Source organism: Megalobrama amblycephala, linkage group LG7 (assembly GCF_018812025.1).
Source record: "Megalobrama amblycephala isolate DHTTF-2021 linkage group LG7, ASM1881202v1, whole genome shotgun sequence".
Taxonomy (NCBI): domain Eukaryota; kingdom Metazoa; phylum Chordata; class Actinopteri; order Cypriniformes; family Xenocyprididae; genus Megalobrama; species Megalobrama amblycephala.
In genome coordinates, this window is record NC_063050.1 from 46,143,804 (window position 1) to 46,160,936 (window position 17,133).

A 17,133-nucleotide genomic window follows, 5' to 3' on the forward strand; every position below is an offset into this window, starting at 1 on the left:
CCAATGAAACAGACAGCAGAAAAACTATAATTTACAATTACAAATATACTTTGTTTTAAAGAGCACAAACCCCTGTTCAAGTGTCAAATATTTACCTCTCATTGTTTAGATACTCCCCATTAAAAACAATGAAAAAGAAAACTACCAAATTACTCACAAAAAACGTCCTAATAAAATGATATTCATGTTATTCACTTGCCATAAACAACCAAGTGTTCATACCAGAGTAATAGGGTACAAGAGCTACAAAACATAACTTTTTATAGCTGAAAAGTGAGATCTAGTAGACCATTATCACGACTAACAGCTATAAATAGACACCTATAGTCTCGTTGTGAAATAAACACATCATCAGTAATATTACATTATAATAATAACCTGAATTTTTTTTTTTTTTTTTTTTTAAATCAAATTGCATCATTTCAGGTTTTTCTATGAGAAAGGCCGTTACTGCATAAGTGAACTCTGATAGCTACAAGGGCACTGCTAACTACAAAAAATAACTTTTGCTGTGCTATTTGACTTTAGCTGACTGAGTGACCAGTGCAGTAGGTGACAGTCTGACTTTATAATAACGACGACGATTATGTTGTCTTATAATATTCATTCATTTAAGCATCATCGTCGTCGTCGTCGCATCATGAGTCCCTCGCTGTTAATCATGTAACTACCCTGCTTACCGCTTCTATTATACTCTCCTGCTTGTCCCTCATTGGCTTCACTGTCAGACACCTGCTGCTCCTCTGCCTTACAGGTGTCTCCTCCATGTTCTTCTATGTTCACCTGTTTTTGCACGTCAGGTACTGTAGGTTTGGAAACTGAAGCTACAGTAACTGCACTAAACATGCCAGTAATTTTTGCACGTTGAGGCATCAACCTCTAAATTTTTTGATTTTTTTGCCCGCAACTTCTCCGCACCCCCTTGCACTTGCGCTTTTGTTTCTCCATCCTCCTAATCCACAGATGTTCTGGCGAAACAGAGGGGACGGGCTGGAGTCTGTTAAGAGATGTGATTGGGCCAGCCCAGTGTCAGTATGGAAAATGAACCAATGGGCCGCTGTCCCTGCTTTATGGGCCGGTCGTTGGCCAATTTTATGTTTGTTAAAAAAAATCATATCATATAGCGGCCCCGCCCTCAAGTGCGTCGGCCCACCGGGCATTTGCCCGGTATGCCAGATTACCAGTCCAGGCCTGGTTACCGAACATATCGACATGCCATTCTGATACAGTTCCCTGCTGCTAATCCTCATTTACTGTTCAAAAATAGTATTGGTTCAATGTAGGATTTAGACAGACTATTGTAAACGTGAATAAAGAGTTGAACATGCTGTCTTATATCTTTGGTATATTCTGTCAACAGATGCTGTTCTTCACGGGTCTCTGCGGTCATCATTGTGCCATCAGACACAGTGAGAAGCTCATCAGAAAATGGAATATAATGTGTAATTTGTATTTGTGTATAGAGGGTTAGGGTTCTTTAATGAAAAACATGGTAAGTTTTGCTGAATCTAAGTTTAAATAAAAACTATTGGATTTGTCAATGAAATATGTCTCTTCATTAGTGATGTTGTTACATTTTATTTGTTTTAATGGCCTTGAAAACAAATGCATTCAACTTTGGGAAAATGTGTTAAACTGTATTTAAATAGTAGCACAACTGTATTGTGTGAGATTATGTAATTCAAAGTACAGTAATCAACATTTGAAGTGGATCAAAAAAGTTAGGACAACTTTGATTAAAGGTTTTGATCCGCTTCAAATGTTGACTATATTATACAAAGTATAAGTAATAACAAAGTGTAGCCTATTGTTATTGACTGCAAAGTGTGTAATGTTTAATATTTGGAATAATCCAAAGGTACTGAGCATACAGTATATACTATTACCTGTAAAATAATATATTCATTGTATATTGCTTGTGTTTTCTGAAGACACTCGTAATTATTTTGTAATGTACTTAAATCACAAATAAAGTGTACTTATAACACAAAGTGTACTCATAACAGAAATAAAGTATACTTATACCACAAATAAAAGTATACTTATAACAGAAATAAAGTATACTTATAATACAATGTATATTATAACAAAAAATTATACTTTTAACACAAATAAAGTATACTTATAACACAAATTAAGTGCACTTTAATATCACTAATCAAGCATGTAATTAGTCCCTACACAGACATATACTTAAAGTGTACTAAGTATACTTGAAGTTGTTCCAATTTAGTACACATAAGTATACTAAATATACTTAAAGTTGTATTTTAATACTACTTAATTTCAACTTAAATATACTTAGTACAAAATTAGTTGTTTCAAAATAGCACACTTTTAATGAACTAATCATTAACACACTTGAAATATACTAATAATTAGTCTTGCTGCAAGTATACTTAGTATACTTTTTTTTCACTAGGGTACTGCTTTTGGCAAACCTGCTTTATAGCTGAAGTGAACTCATTTCATAATTGATGAATGGAACTGGATCAACAATGAACTGACTTCAGTTGAAAAAAGACACTCTCTTTTCTGAGCTGCTTTTACACTCTTTAAAAAAACAAATATTGCCGTCAATGGTTCCTTGAAGAACCTTTTTTTTTCACAAAAGGTTCTTTATGGTGGAAAAGAGTTTTTTAAAATGTTTGTCACATAAAGAAAAATGGTTCTTTTAAGTTCTGTTCACGGAAAGGATCTTCTGGGAATCAAAAATGGTTCTTGAATTCACTTTGAAACCTTCCTTTTGGAACCTTAATTTTTAAGAGTGCACAGCAGAACTGAATTCAGTTCGTATTATTGAATCATCATTTTCCTCTTTTTCCCTGTATGCTGCTTTAAAACAATCTGTATTGTACATAAATTAAGGTGACTTGACCTGACTTTATTAAAAAGTTTAACATTGGTGGTCAAAAAATCACCATTGTCAGCCAGTGTGTGTGATGTATTCTGTCACCTGAACCTGACCTGAAAATTAACATTCAGCTGTTGAGTTTGTGATACAATGTTTCCAGCAATTGTTAATTGCTCAGTGTAAATAAATTTATGTTGCAATAAAATCAAAGTGATTGGGTGGGACAAGTTTGTAAAAGTTTTCATATGTATTCATCTCTATTACATTTTTAAGGTACATTTTTGTAATAATATAACTTTACAATCCTACAATGACCTCAGACTTTAGGTGAATCAAGATTCAATCTGTGTCAGTTTTGTGGCTTAGCAGTTCGCCATTGAAATAAAATCTAAGTAATGTCCGTCCATTAAAGAGTCAAAAAATATATTTTCTTTCAATCCAAAATCAATCTTTATTCCATATTAGTGTAATATATGATGCACTTCATTTATACACATTATAATTGTTTCAATTCAAATGTGTATGAATTGCAGAATTTTTGCAATAGTTTTCTTTATGATTCTCATTATGATTCAGCTGTTAGTTATAATCTAGTCAAAAATAATTATAACAAAAAAAAATTGGTTTTCTTAAAGTTTCTCTTTCAGACAATATCATTATCAGTTTCAGAAAAGCTTTATTCTTTTTCGTGGCTTTGGTTCTATTGGTTCTGTATCGCTATCAAACACCTCAAAAGATGTGACACCATAAAGCCTTGCCAAATCTTTCTCTAAATCATTCACATTTTTTTCTTCAGGAGGATTGTTTTCATTCTTTCCAATAAACCCTTTTGAGATTTGACATATACCATTTTTGTCTAAGCAGCAGTATGCAGTCCAGAAATGACTAGGCACATTAACTCTGTCTGTTTTTATTTTATTTCTACCTGGTGTCACCCCTGTTACAATGAAAACAGAATACTCTTTGCATTGCTTGGACAGTGTTTCTGCCATGTTTCTTTCAAGTTCCTTCCATTGACCTCTGTTAAAAGAGGGGTCTTGTGGAGCAGCATTGGTGAGAGTGAAGGTGGCGTCAGCACAGCTCTGTGATTGTGCCTGATAGACAGGTGCCAGATGACCTCTGTCAAACCCAGAATTCTCATAGTCTCCATCGAGAGCCTGATGGATTCCACGTAGATCTTTATCCACAGACCCCTCAGATGCCATGTTTGGTCCTGTTTCCCCATCAAGCTGCATAATTGAAGAAAAAAATGAGCTGAAGAATGATTTCATTAGAAGATCAATGAAAACAACTAACTGACACAGACCCTTAAGTAAGCATAGAAAACAATTTTAGGCCAAATCTGCCGAGATTTCAATACCCTTCCATACGGCTCCTTCTTCTATTCAGCTTTGTAATGTACCACAGTATATGATCAATCTGTTTTGTATTAGAAGCATTTATTTGATTGTGTTCATTTGTATTGTACATTGTTTGGTATATAGGCCTGTTTATCAAGTTTCCTCATGTTTTGTAAGAGAGTTATATTTCACTTACTTGAGGTTCAATTAACCAATTGTTTTGTCTTGTGCAGTCCATTTTCCCTTTAAACTTGTAGGCTGAGTACACTGGGATCCTGTTGTCAGTATCATAATATGTTGCAAAATGAACAACATCACTTCGAGTTTGGCAGATCTGCTTGTACTGTGATCCAGTAAATGTTGTTGGTGATTTTCCAATTGCAAAAAATGCATGACATTTAGGCTCAAAATTCTTCACAACTCTGGCCGAACCACCGGAGAGAAGAATCAGCATCAGCACATGAAGAAACAGCATCATGATGAAGAGGATCAGATGATGAATTATCAAGATCTCTGCAAGAACAACAACCACATGTGATAGTTTTTATAACAGCTCATAGTGTGTGATATTTAAATAACAAATAAACACATATCTCAAATGTAGAGCAGTACAAGTAAAAGATCAAGCTCTTAACTTATTAAATAAAGAGATAGTGATACAGGACTGTAAGAAACATGATACACACTTTCTGTGTCATTAAACATCAACTATTAAATACTCAACAGATTCAATTTAAAGACCAAAGGAAGCTTTACAAATACTGCTTACACCAAAGGCAAGAACACACTGATGTTGTCATTCAACATATGAACACTTTGAAGGTAATGTACCATGAGCAGAGGCTCTCAATCTTGAACCACCTCATATCTCCCTAAATTTTCCAATACATATTTAAACAAAATTCTTTAAGTCCACCTAACAAGCATGTGTTCGTTTATAATACTTAAACGTAACACTTCAAAGAAAACAATATCTGATGTTTGCTACAGGATATAGAATATCACAAAATGTTGTGGCCCTATTTATCTAAATCCACCAGACATGTTTTTTTTTTTGTTTTTTTTGCCAGGTGGCAGAACGGCTGACTGGCATCAAAGTCAGTTCACATGGGGACCATTTTCTAGTCATGCAAGTATAGATCCTGCATAGATCCTGTTTACTTGAATGAGCAAAGACCAAATTCTCCAAAGATGTTTTCCAAGCTTAAGTTTTGATAACATGTCAGGCTAATTTTTTTTTTTTTTTTTTCCATTTAGTCCAGATAGTATGCATAAACAATATTGTGGAGCAAAATGATGTCCATGACAAATTTTCCATGTTGCATTTTTATTCAATTTTCTATGAGTTGATTGTCTCCTCTTTACATTGTATTTAGTGATATACCCTCAATGGATCTCATGCAGTGAAGGTTAAACAAAGACACTCACTGAATAGGACACTAAAGTAAACTCTTGTTAGTATCATATTTTCCCACTGGTGGTTTCGATTGAAATGGTTCCAGATTTAGTTTTACACTCTAATAAGATCTCACAAGGGTAATTTTCTAAAAGAAATGAAAGCAAAGAAATGCACAAAAGTGTTTCATATTTTTTTGTGACATTTCTAGTTTCTGACCAATTTTTTTTTTGGTGATATAAAAAGATATTCGATGTACAATGGTGATGCTCTAGAATTAGATACTGTATTTATAGTGTTGTCTAGCAGATAAAGCATCAAGGCTTTTTTATGTCTTCAAGTTTTGCTTTATGTATTTCCCTGCCATCAAAATCATTTCATGGATCACTTTGTTGTTAAGTTGTAACATCACTGTTGAGTCCAACTGTCTTTCATTTAAGCAGATAATCAATTGTTTTACTTCTGTTTTAGCATTCCCTCTACACCTATATAGATTACATTAAAAAAAAAATACTATGCAACATACTATGTGAGTTAAGGTAGAACTAAAATGGGCTGAAATAATAGTGTAAAGACTGCAAATTTAAAATGAAAATCATAAAACTTACATTTTCTTTTAACTGACTGGAAATCTTTTATGGACACTTTTTAGTGTCAAAAAGAAGAGCACCTAGAAAAGTCACAGTAATAAACAAATAAAAATAACAAATGGATCTGAAAACAGTGACACTACCTGAGGTTCAGTTTACAGCTGTCCTTGTGTTTTGCAGTTCTTAAACTCTTCAAACGTGTATAGGCTCATAAGGTCGAGTTGGGATTTTAGTTCAGTGGAACATTGAGTGAAAGCATGAGTACAGATAGAAGGATGCCATATAACATACAATGTGATAAGATTAATTCCTTTAGATGCAAATATTATATGCAAATACCATATACTTTACTGATATAAAGAGATGGTCCTCACTGCAGAACACAAGATCCAGGGGGTGGATCTAGATCCAACTCCTCCCACTTTACATATCCCTTAACCTACCCAACTCCGCCCCCTGGATCTCGAGTGTTCTGCAGTGAGGGGCTATTGGGTATATAGCCCTTGAGACAACGTCCCCATGTAACAACTCTAATCTCACCTATATTTGATAAATGTATTAAAAGTATTTTACAAATGATATGGTTTGTAGATCACATAATACAGGTCTAACAAGCTATATAGAACTAAATAAAAAAAAATAACATAAAACTTAAAATAACATAAGCACTAACAATAACAAGTGAAATTAAAGATCTATCTGTTTCTCACCACTCTAATATGTGTTGTTCTTCACAAGAAGCTTTTTTTGTCACCTGTACTTCTAATCTATAATTTCGTCTCTTTACTTATATGCCTTTTGAATTGGAAGATTGGGATAAACTGTACTTATTTTGTCTTCAGGGAAACATGTAAATATCTTATGTAGCTTATGAAGAATAGTTCTAAATGAAAAGTATGATCTTTAAAAGTATGATGTTTACACCCCCAGCTCTTAATACATCCAGTCCACAGACAGATCTCAAAATCATGTTGTAAAGGGTTCAAATATGTAGAAAATGCTGGAAAACCACAGAATATGCCGGACCTGGAGGATTTCCCTGAATTAAAGTGGACTACAAACAAAGGACTAATGACCATCTATCACAAAACAAAAATAGTAATGAATCATCCATTAAACAACATATATATATATATATATATATATATATATATATATATATATATATATATATATATATATGCTTTGTGAAACTGAGCATATGCTTTAAACTTTCAAACATGTGTGAGCAGTTCATGATCTATGGTTTCAGCATCTCAGAGTGGCCCTGTGTTCCATTCGGAAGGGCTCATCCCTATGCCCCAATAGGTTTACCCTCCGGAGTGAGAGCTTTGAAGGGATGAAGGGTGTAGGGGTCAAAAAAATGATTGTTTTGGAACACATTTCTGCGTCATCTTAACAAGACAATCAAGGAGGCGCCTTCGTTGCACATTTTGTAAGCTGGTTGACCCCCCCCAGAAAACATGCTCTGAACAATGAGTAGATTGTGTAAGCTGCGCCTTTTGTTTAATGTTAGTTTATTTTTATTTTTTATTTTTTTGGTTTATTGCACCAAGGCCTTTTACAATAAATATAATGTATATTGTGTCTATGACATTTGAATAGGCTGGTAAAGGTAGTAGTACAATGTCGTTTTGACCAAAATAATGTACCAAATCTAACTGGTATAATTATTACAGTGGTATAGAAAAATACTATATATACATTTATACGTAAAATCAAACTCTGAGCCTCCTGTATCTATTCTGTGACACCAAACAACTTCCCTGTGCAAAGGATCATGGGGGGCCAGAGGGTGGTAGCAGGGGAGCTCACTGCCAATGTAGGTCAGTGTTTAAACCTGCTCCAGTTTGCATATGAGTTGAAATGGGCAGTAGAGGATGCTTGTCTAACTGTTACTAGACATTTGGATGCTCCAAACTCATTTGTTAGGATTTTATTCATCGACTTTACATCGTTGTCCATTCAAAATTTCTTCTTCCCTTTCTGAACCACTTTAGGATTAGGGGGGCAGCAAGTGGAACAAGTTGAATCCTTTACATATTTGGGTACTGTGATTGACAGCCAACTGTCCTTTGCGCAACATGCAAACTGTTTTAAGAAGGCTAATCAGCGTTTATTTCTGCTGAGACAGCTGAAAAGATTTAATGTTAGACAAGACATTATAACAACAGTGTATCAGACATTTGTAGGATCAGCCATGATGTTTAATAGTCTCTTGGTATAGCTTAATTTCAACTGAAAATAAGAAAACAAATCTAAAATTATTAAGCATGCATCTTAAGACTACTGGGGTCTCACAGCTTTACCTTTCAAACCTTTATAATATGGCAGTAATGAGGAAAGCAGCTTCTATTATTACAGATTCTACACATGCACAATTGTTGTTTCAATTTTTTTCCCTATATAAAATCTTTAAGATGTTTGTTTTAATAAGGAAATGTATGTTTGTTGATTGTTGTATTGTATGAGAGCCTTTTAACTTAAGAAAAATTTCTATCATTGGTGATAGACAAAGTTTCTCTACTCTAAACTCTATTAAATGCAACGAACTCCATCTCTGCATGAGCCAATGCATTCAACGTGCATCAGTTAAATTTTTTCACAATGAAAGTGGTTCAGGCATGACCAAACAATGGTGAACTGGAGAGTGACTGTTTATAGCAGTGTCTCTGTTGAGAGGATAATCAGTGGCATGTGTGATGATGGCAGACTGAGTGCATGGATGCTGGGAAATGTAGTTCTGTGGTGACTGGGCGAGTGACTGAGGATTGTGACAGATAATAATAATAAATATTATAATGATAATCCTAAAAATGTGTTAGTGTTATGTGGGCTGAGACACTATCACAACTAAAATTAGGTTTATGTTCACTTTAACGTCCAAGTCAATGCAAGCACGTGTACTTTGGTCAAGTTGGCCCCTGAAACAGGGTTGGAGCTCCTAATTTTGCACTAAAAGTGCACCAGATTTATGCATTTAAAGGACAAGTTTGTCAATTTTCAACCAGCTTTGTATTGTTACAGTGTCTGTCGTATAGCTTATGTAAATGGAAAATGTGTACAACATGTATTCATGTACTCTCTGTTACCTGCACCCAGATATGCTTGTTTATATCAGCAAAAGTCAATTTGCATCATACAGCGTATTTTTGACAGGGCTTTTGTTAAAACTACAGCCTCCAAGACTTCCATTTCCTGTGGGAAATACTGCATAATGTAGTTGTTTAAAGATTAGTGACATATCTTCACAAAAACTCCTGCGCTCTAAATGCCGCTCTAGCATGTCATGTGTATAATGTCAGTGTTGTGGTGTGAACTGGTGGCATTGGGTAAAAATGACTTGCCAATTCAGCATCAGCAAAGCAGCAGAATACGCAGCCAGTCGTCAAACCCTGCCGCAAACAGCAGAGATCAGCAGGGAAGATAACGAAGGCGATGCATGTGAACAGAGTAGCAGTACTTGCCCAGCAAAGAAAAAGCAGAAATCCGGAGTAAGGCCATATAAAGATGATTTTTTGAAGCTTGGGTTTGTCAACTGTTCGGACGCAGTCCGTGCTGCAATACCAATGTGCGTAATATGCGGTGAAAAGTTGGCAAATGAAAGTTTGAAACCAGCGAAGTTGGAAAGACATTTAAGTACACGCCATGCAGATCTTGCGGACAAACCATTATCTTTTTTTCAGAGGAAGTCTCAAGAAATTAAGTCATCAGCTCAGTTACTCAGCAGAAGTGTGACATACAATGACAAATTGCACTTGGCATCTTATAAAGTTTCATATCGTGTTGCCAAAGAAAAAGCGCCACACACAATTGCAGAGCGATTAATATTGCCTGCTGCACTAGACATAGTTAATACAGTTCTGGATGAAAAGGCATCTGAAAAGCTAAAACTAATTCCTCTTAGTGACAATACGGTGTCACGTCGAATTGTGGATATTGCCCAGAATTTAGAAGAACAGCTCATAGCGAGACTGAAGTCAGCGAGGGATTTTGCTATTCAGCTGGATGAGAGCACTGACGTTGCATCAAGCGCTACGTTACTTGTTTATGTTCGGTACATTTGGCAAGGTGAATTTCTTGAAGATCTTCTGTGCTGCCTAACTTTGCCTTCTAGCATGTCAGGAGCACATATTTTTGAACAATTAAATGCATTCATAACAAAAAGTGGTCTGGATTGGGCCAATTGCAAAGGCATCACCAGCGACGGGGCGGCCAACCTCACTGGCAAAAATAGTGGAGTTGTCAGAAGGATTAAGGATGCAGTAGGACAAAACATTGTTTGGTACCATTGTTTTATTCATCGTGAAGCGTTGGCATCAAAAGGAATCCCACCTGAGCTTGAAATAGTGATGAGAGACACTGTCAAAGTTGTGAACTACATTAAAGGCAGTGCTCTTAAATAGCCGACTTTTCGAGGCCCTGTGTGTTGAAATGGGAGCCGAGCACAAACATTTATTCTTTCATACAGACGTGAGATGGCTGTCGAAGGGTAGGGTGCTCAGCCGAGTGTACGAATTGAGGTATGAAATACGTGCTTTTACTGATAAACTGTCACCTCTCGCAAGCCAATTCAGTGATGAGAAATGGCTTTTAACCCTTTCTTATCTGGCTGACATATTTTCTGTTCTAAACGAACTGAATCTAAAACTACAAGGACGGGAAGACAACATTTTCAGACATTGCGAACAAATTCAGGCTTTCCAGAAATCACTCGAACTCTGGCAGCTGCGACTCAAAACCGCGAGCTACTATATGTTCCCGACAATGATGAAACGCATTGAAGAAAACGATGTGCCCAACGAATCGGTCGCTGGCCTGACGCGTCTCATTCAGTCACATCTGGATGCACTGATGGGGAAATTTTCTTGCTACTTTCCCCAGGCGAAGTTCGATGAATTAAAAGACAAGCGGTGGGTGAAAAATCCCTTTGACTTTGAAACTCCAGATTCAATTGCTGAACTGAATTTAACTCCTTCTGAAGAATCAGAAATGATCCAACTAACCAGTGACAACACTTTGAAAACTCGTCACAAAACAGAAAAATTGTCTTCGTTCTGGATTGGCCTCTTCACCGAGTATCCCATGCTGAGCAAAGCAAGCATTTCATTGCTACTACCCTTCACCACTACCTATATGTGTGAAACTGGATTCTCAGTTTTAACCAAAATGAAGACGAAACAACGAAACAAACTGAATGCTTCTCCGGACATGCGTGTTGCCCTCTCATCCAGCGAACCGGCTTGGGACCAAATTATGCAGAATAAGCAGGCCCACCCTTCTCATTAATATATATTAGGCCTACTCGTTCGCTCCATCGGCAGCAACACACACACACATTAAAGAGTTCAGTGAACATGAGTCTTGTCTTCTGTCACACACACACACACACACACACACACACAGGCACTTATTTCAGATCAATAGGATAATTGTTTTCCTTCTGTTTCCTTATTTTTTGCTTTTAAACAGTTTGTGTGAGTGTGTGTGATTTTGGTTGGGTGACAGTTGTTTGTTACTTGATCTGTTCTGAATATCACATTTAAAGGATTTGTTGTGGAATATGTTTTGTGTATTTTTTAAGCATGCAGCAAACGATAGTAGGCTTTTAATTGGTTAAAATTCTTATGATGGTTAATGGTTAACAGGTTAATGAGCATCCCATAGCTAGATCAAATTAGTGCAGAATCAACTTTGCATTGCAATCGCGTCAATGATCATCCAGTGCACGTGCATCATCAAAAGCGGTTGTTATTGTTATTCTTATGCTTGGCTTAAGAATAAGCCTATGGGTCGCGTAAAAAAAAAAAAAAAAAAGGGTCGCTCTTGAAAAAGTTTGAAAACCACTGATCTAAACCAATGCCTGTCTATGCAATACATCACTGTAATTTTGTAGTCGATCTAAGAGTATTTTATGATTTACAGTGTTGCACTAAAATAAAATTAAACCAGTATTGAGATTGTAAGGAACCCCGCATCGGCCCAAAAACAGAATCCGACACGCCTGGGCGAAGGTTAACGCGTGTATGCCTTTTCAGCGTCTCTATTAAGTTCACTTAATTTCACTCGCTTAATCTGACTCCAATTTCAAATGATTCTTATTCTAAGGGTTGTGTCTCCAATTAGAAATTAATCATTTGTTATGTATTAATTTAGATATTCGATTATTCTGATTACCTTATAGCTTCAATTATTTCGTTCACTGCAGTCCCGGTATCGCTTTAGAAGAGTCACTTTGGCCAACTTGCTCTTCCCGGACACAAACTCGTCAGTCTGACCTTAAACATTGGATGCAGGGTAAATATCTACCTTTAAGTCGGTCGCGCTCTGCTTACTCGTAACAAAAAGCATAGTTTTGATATATTTACGAAAACTGCAACTTATTTAAGGCAGTGATTGTCAGAAATCGAAATGGACTTAATTGACGTGCCCCATGCTCCATCTATTAAACCTTTCGTATGAACAATCCTGAAATGCATTGTAGATCTTCTTTCCAGATTAAAGTTTTATTACTTTATTGCAGGACGCTTTATCTCAGTTTTTGTTTAGCAGGAAAATCAAGCCTTACAAGATACAGCCTTGATCAGGAGCTACAGTGGTGGTCAGAATTATTGGCACCCTTAGTAAATATGATCAAAGATGACTGTAAAAATAAATCTGCATTGTTTATCCTTTTGATCTTTCATTCATAAAATTAGCAAAAATCTAACCTTTCATTGAAGGAAAAGAATTGAAAGTGGGGGAAACTAACATTATGAAACGTTTTTCTCCAAAACACATTGGCCACAATTATTGGCACCCTTTTATTCAAAACTTTTTGCAACCTCCTTTTGCCAAGATAACAGCTCTGAGTCTTCTTCTATAATGCCTTTGGAGAACACCTGACAAGAGATCAGAGACCATTCCTTCATGCAGAATCTCTCCAGATCCTTCAGATTCCAGCTCCATGCTGGTGCTTCTTCTCTTCAGTTCACTCCACTCATTTTCTTTAGGGTTCAGGTCAGGGGACTGGGATGTCCATGGCTGAAGCTTCATTTTGTCCTCAGTGACACATTTTTGCTTTGATTTTGATGTTTGTTTTGGATCATTGTCCCGATGGAAGATCCAAGCACGGCCCATTATTGGATTTCTAGCAGAAGTGGTCAGGTTTTGATTTTTATCTGTTAGTATTTTCTAGAATCCTTGATGCCATGTATCTGAACAAGATGTCCAGGACCTCCAACAGAAAAATAGGCCCACAACATTAAAGATCCAGCAGTATATTTAAAAATGGACATGGGGTACTTTTTATCCATGTGTGCACCAAACCCATCTGGTGGGTTTGCTGCCAAAAAGCTCTTTTTTAGTTTCATCTGACCATAGAAGCCGGTCCCGTTTGAAGTTCCAGTCTTGTCTGACAACATTAGGACGATTTAGACACACATCCTCTTCCAGGGAGATTTGTAACATCTTTAGTTGATTGAAACTTCTTAATTACTGTCCTGATGGTGGAAATGGGGATTTTCAATGTGTTAGCTTTTGTCTTATAGCCATTTTCTATTTTGTGAAGCTCAACAATCTTTTGCTCCACATCAGAACTATATTCTTTGGTTTTACTCATTGTGATGAATGATTAAGGGAATTTGGCCTTTGTGTTTACACATATTTGTACTCCTGTGGAACAGGAAGTCATGGCTGGACAATTTCATGCTCCTAGTCGCCCTGATGTGCTAAAAAATGTAAATATGAAAGGGAATATAGATATTGTACTCATAAAAAATTCTAGGGGTGCCAATAATTGTGGCCAATGTGTTTTGGAGAAAAACATTTATGTAGCATCTGGACCAATCAGGCACACACAATTATTCAATATATTTAATGAATTACCTATGAACTCACTTTATCAAAGTTTTGTGAACCCATCCCCCTAAAACTGCAACCAGCATCCCAAGTGTAGCTAGCACACAGGCCAACCTAGGTGTCCTGTTACAGATATATGGTACTTTTATGATCCGGAAGAATGCTGTAGAGACTAGTGACTCATTCTTCCTGAGAAGGACAAATAAACTCTCTTAATCCTATGTATTCTCTATATAACCACTTGGGAAATGTATAAACACGTATCCAATTTTCCCATCTAATGACTTTCCTTTTATAGGCTTTATTCTATGTATTAATTCTCTCTTTTGAACTATTTTGGTATTAATGTTCCATAGTTGCAAATGTATAGTTAACTGAGATCACATTGGCAGCATGTTTGGTATATACGGACTCCAACTTTAATTTCCTATTTGGTAATTCATGTTACATGTTACTAACTCTGTGACATGTTAGTATTATAAGAATCTAGAAGGTTATTCTCTCATTCATCCAATCCAGTGTCTTATGCTAATATCTTGCTACAGAACAAAGACTCGTAAAACTTCCCTCTGAAATGGAAACTCCTTATTGGCTCAGACACCTCCAGAGGGTGTGACATCTTCACCCCTTTTATTCACTGATCACAAGATCAAACCCCCTTCTCTTCCTGCTCTTCCTCCTCTTCTTCTCTTTTACTGACAAATTCTGACATCAAGATGACGCTGTAAGAAGCTAGAAGCTTCTAAGGAACCCAAGCTTGTGCCAGGCCTCGGCCTAGACCTTCCATTCACCAAAGATCCTCTGAATCCAACTGGTTCTCTTTCATCAAGACAATATCAGCAAAGATTCAACGGGAGCCTCCACAAATTGCATCAGGACAGTTTTAATTCAACTTGGAGAGACATGCAAGTATCAAACTTAGTCTCATTATCGGATACATTGAGTATCCTTACCCCTTTTAAAGAAGGGCCTGTTAAAACTAAACTGATGGTTTGCTCAAGGCTGTTGATCTGCTGAATGTCCAACAATGCTGTAACTTCTTGCTTTCCTGTACTCTGCTTTAGCTCTCTCTCTCTCTTGGTAAACTGTATGCATGTATGTGTGTGAATGTTAGAGTAGTTTAAGTGTTTAGTCTAGTTAATAAAGTCTTGTTCATGTCGCACGTAAAGTTGTCCGTGTTTTGCGCTCATATACTGGAGTCCCTATTCATGTCGATCCTGACTATAGGCTTTTAGTAGAATAAGATTGTTATTTCCCATAACCTGGAAATGAACATTTCTTAGAATTAATAAACAATTAACACTGTGTGTTCACTGGACAACAGGTTAATTGATTGTAAAATTAATTTTATTACATTAAGTTAATTTTATTAACTGATTCAAATATTAATAATTAATTATAACTAGTTATGATTAATTATTCATATTTATTTTGAGCTAATTTGCTACATTTATTTCATAATGTGATCCCCCCCCCACTTTCAATTCTTTTCCTTCAATGAAAGGTTAGATTTTTGCTAATTTTATTAATTAAAGATCAAAAGGATAAACAATGCAGATTTATTTTTATAGTCATCTTTGATCATATTTACCAAGGGTGCCAATAATTCTGACCACCACCGTAAAAGTGCAGTTTCTCTGCTTATCACGGGCCTGAATTCTGACTGAAATTATTCATAAATATCACTTTTTTTTGCAAGAAGGAGGACAACTGAGCAGATTCATTTGGATCTAATTGTGGTTTCTTAATGAGAGGCTTAATAATATACGTATACATTCAATCAAAAAAGCCCTGATTAAAAATAAACTAATACAACCACGTTAAACTAGACGAATTAGATGATACCAGACAATGAAACTGAGGGCTTAAATACACAGGGGATGATTGTCAAGGCAAGTCAAGTTTATTTATATAGCACATTACATACACAATGGTAATTCAACATGCTTTACATAAAAAAAATTATTTAAAATAGTCATAAAATAATCGCAACAGATGCATAAGAAATAAAAATTCCTGAATCGCTAAATTCGGGGCACCCCTGTCTGACTGAAACAGAACAGGTGAAGAGCTGATTAATAACCAAGAAAACTAACTTGGCAGGTAAAACAGGAACAAAACACAGAGAAAACTAAACGAAAACTGAATAGAGGATACATTTATTTTGAAAGCTTTACTTTTTTGTTTCTTTGCTAGGGCTACTGTAGAGCTATCAAATACCTTAAAAGATGTGATATTATAAAACTTTTCCAACTCTCTCTAAAACATTCACATTTTTGTTCTGGGGAGTGATGTTCTCATTCACTCCAATAAATCCATCTGAGAACTGACATCTGTTATTCTGGTCTAAGCAGCAGTATGCAGTCCAGAAATAACTAGGCACTTTCACTCTGTTGTTCACATTCTTTGTACCTGGAACCACCCCTGTTACTATGAAAACAGAATACTTTTTTGGTAGACATTGCTCTGTTAGATTGTTCGCAATGTTTCTTTCCAGTACCCTCCACTGATCACTGTTAAAAGAGAGGTCTTGTGGAGCAGCATTGGTGAGAGTGAAGGTGGCGTTAGCACAGTCCTGTGATTGTGCGTGATAGACTGGTGCCAGATGACCTTTGTGATAGCCAGAGTCCTTATAATCACCATTGAGAGCTTGACATTTTCCAAGTCCTTGTATAGTCACATCTTTCTCCAATTTCATGTTTGGTAGTGCATTATTATCATCAAGCTGCAATACTGAATCAATTGAAAACATGAGCTTAAGAACAGTTAGAAAAGAAACATCAGCATGCTAATACTTAGTGTCCCTGTGGTCAAAAATTGTATCCCTTAATACTTATTTTTGATAATTACAATGACATATTTAAACATTCTTTACTGTAAAAAAATGTTTCCTCATGCATTAAAATAGCTTGAATGTAACTCTACACCCTTGCTTCATTTAGTATATGCAGAATCATGAATATGCAAATTAGTCCCTGCCTCCACTCAATCACACCAGCTCAGACTACCTGTCCAACCAACAAAACAAATGTGGCACACATGCAGTATATAACATATACAAATATATGAAATATTAATAAAATAATATAAAATATATAAAATAATATATTATTA

The 17,133-nt window shown here is 36.0% G+C and overlaps 1 protein-coding gene and 1 pseudogene across 1 annotated transcript; both read right to left on the minus strand.

Moving 5' to 3' along the window:
• The window catches only part of LOC125273162, a 55,927-nt pseudogene that overhangs the window by 12,145 nt on the left and 26,649 nt on the right, over positions 1–17,133 (minus strand).
• On the minus strand, positions 3,338–6,442 carry LOC125272708 (endonuclease domain-containing 1 protein-like). The gene is made up of 3 exons (XM_048197768.1): positions 6,324–6,442; positions 4,391–4,707; positions 3,338–4,083 (listed from the first exon to the last, which is right to left on the minus strand). The coding sequence occupies exons 2-3, from the start codon at positions 4,670–4,672 to the stop codon at positions 3,520–3,522; spliced, it is 846 nt and encodes a 281-aa protein (XP_048053725.1). The 5' UTR covers positions 4,673–4,707; positions 6,324–6,442; the 3' UTR covers positions 3,338–3,519.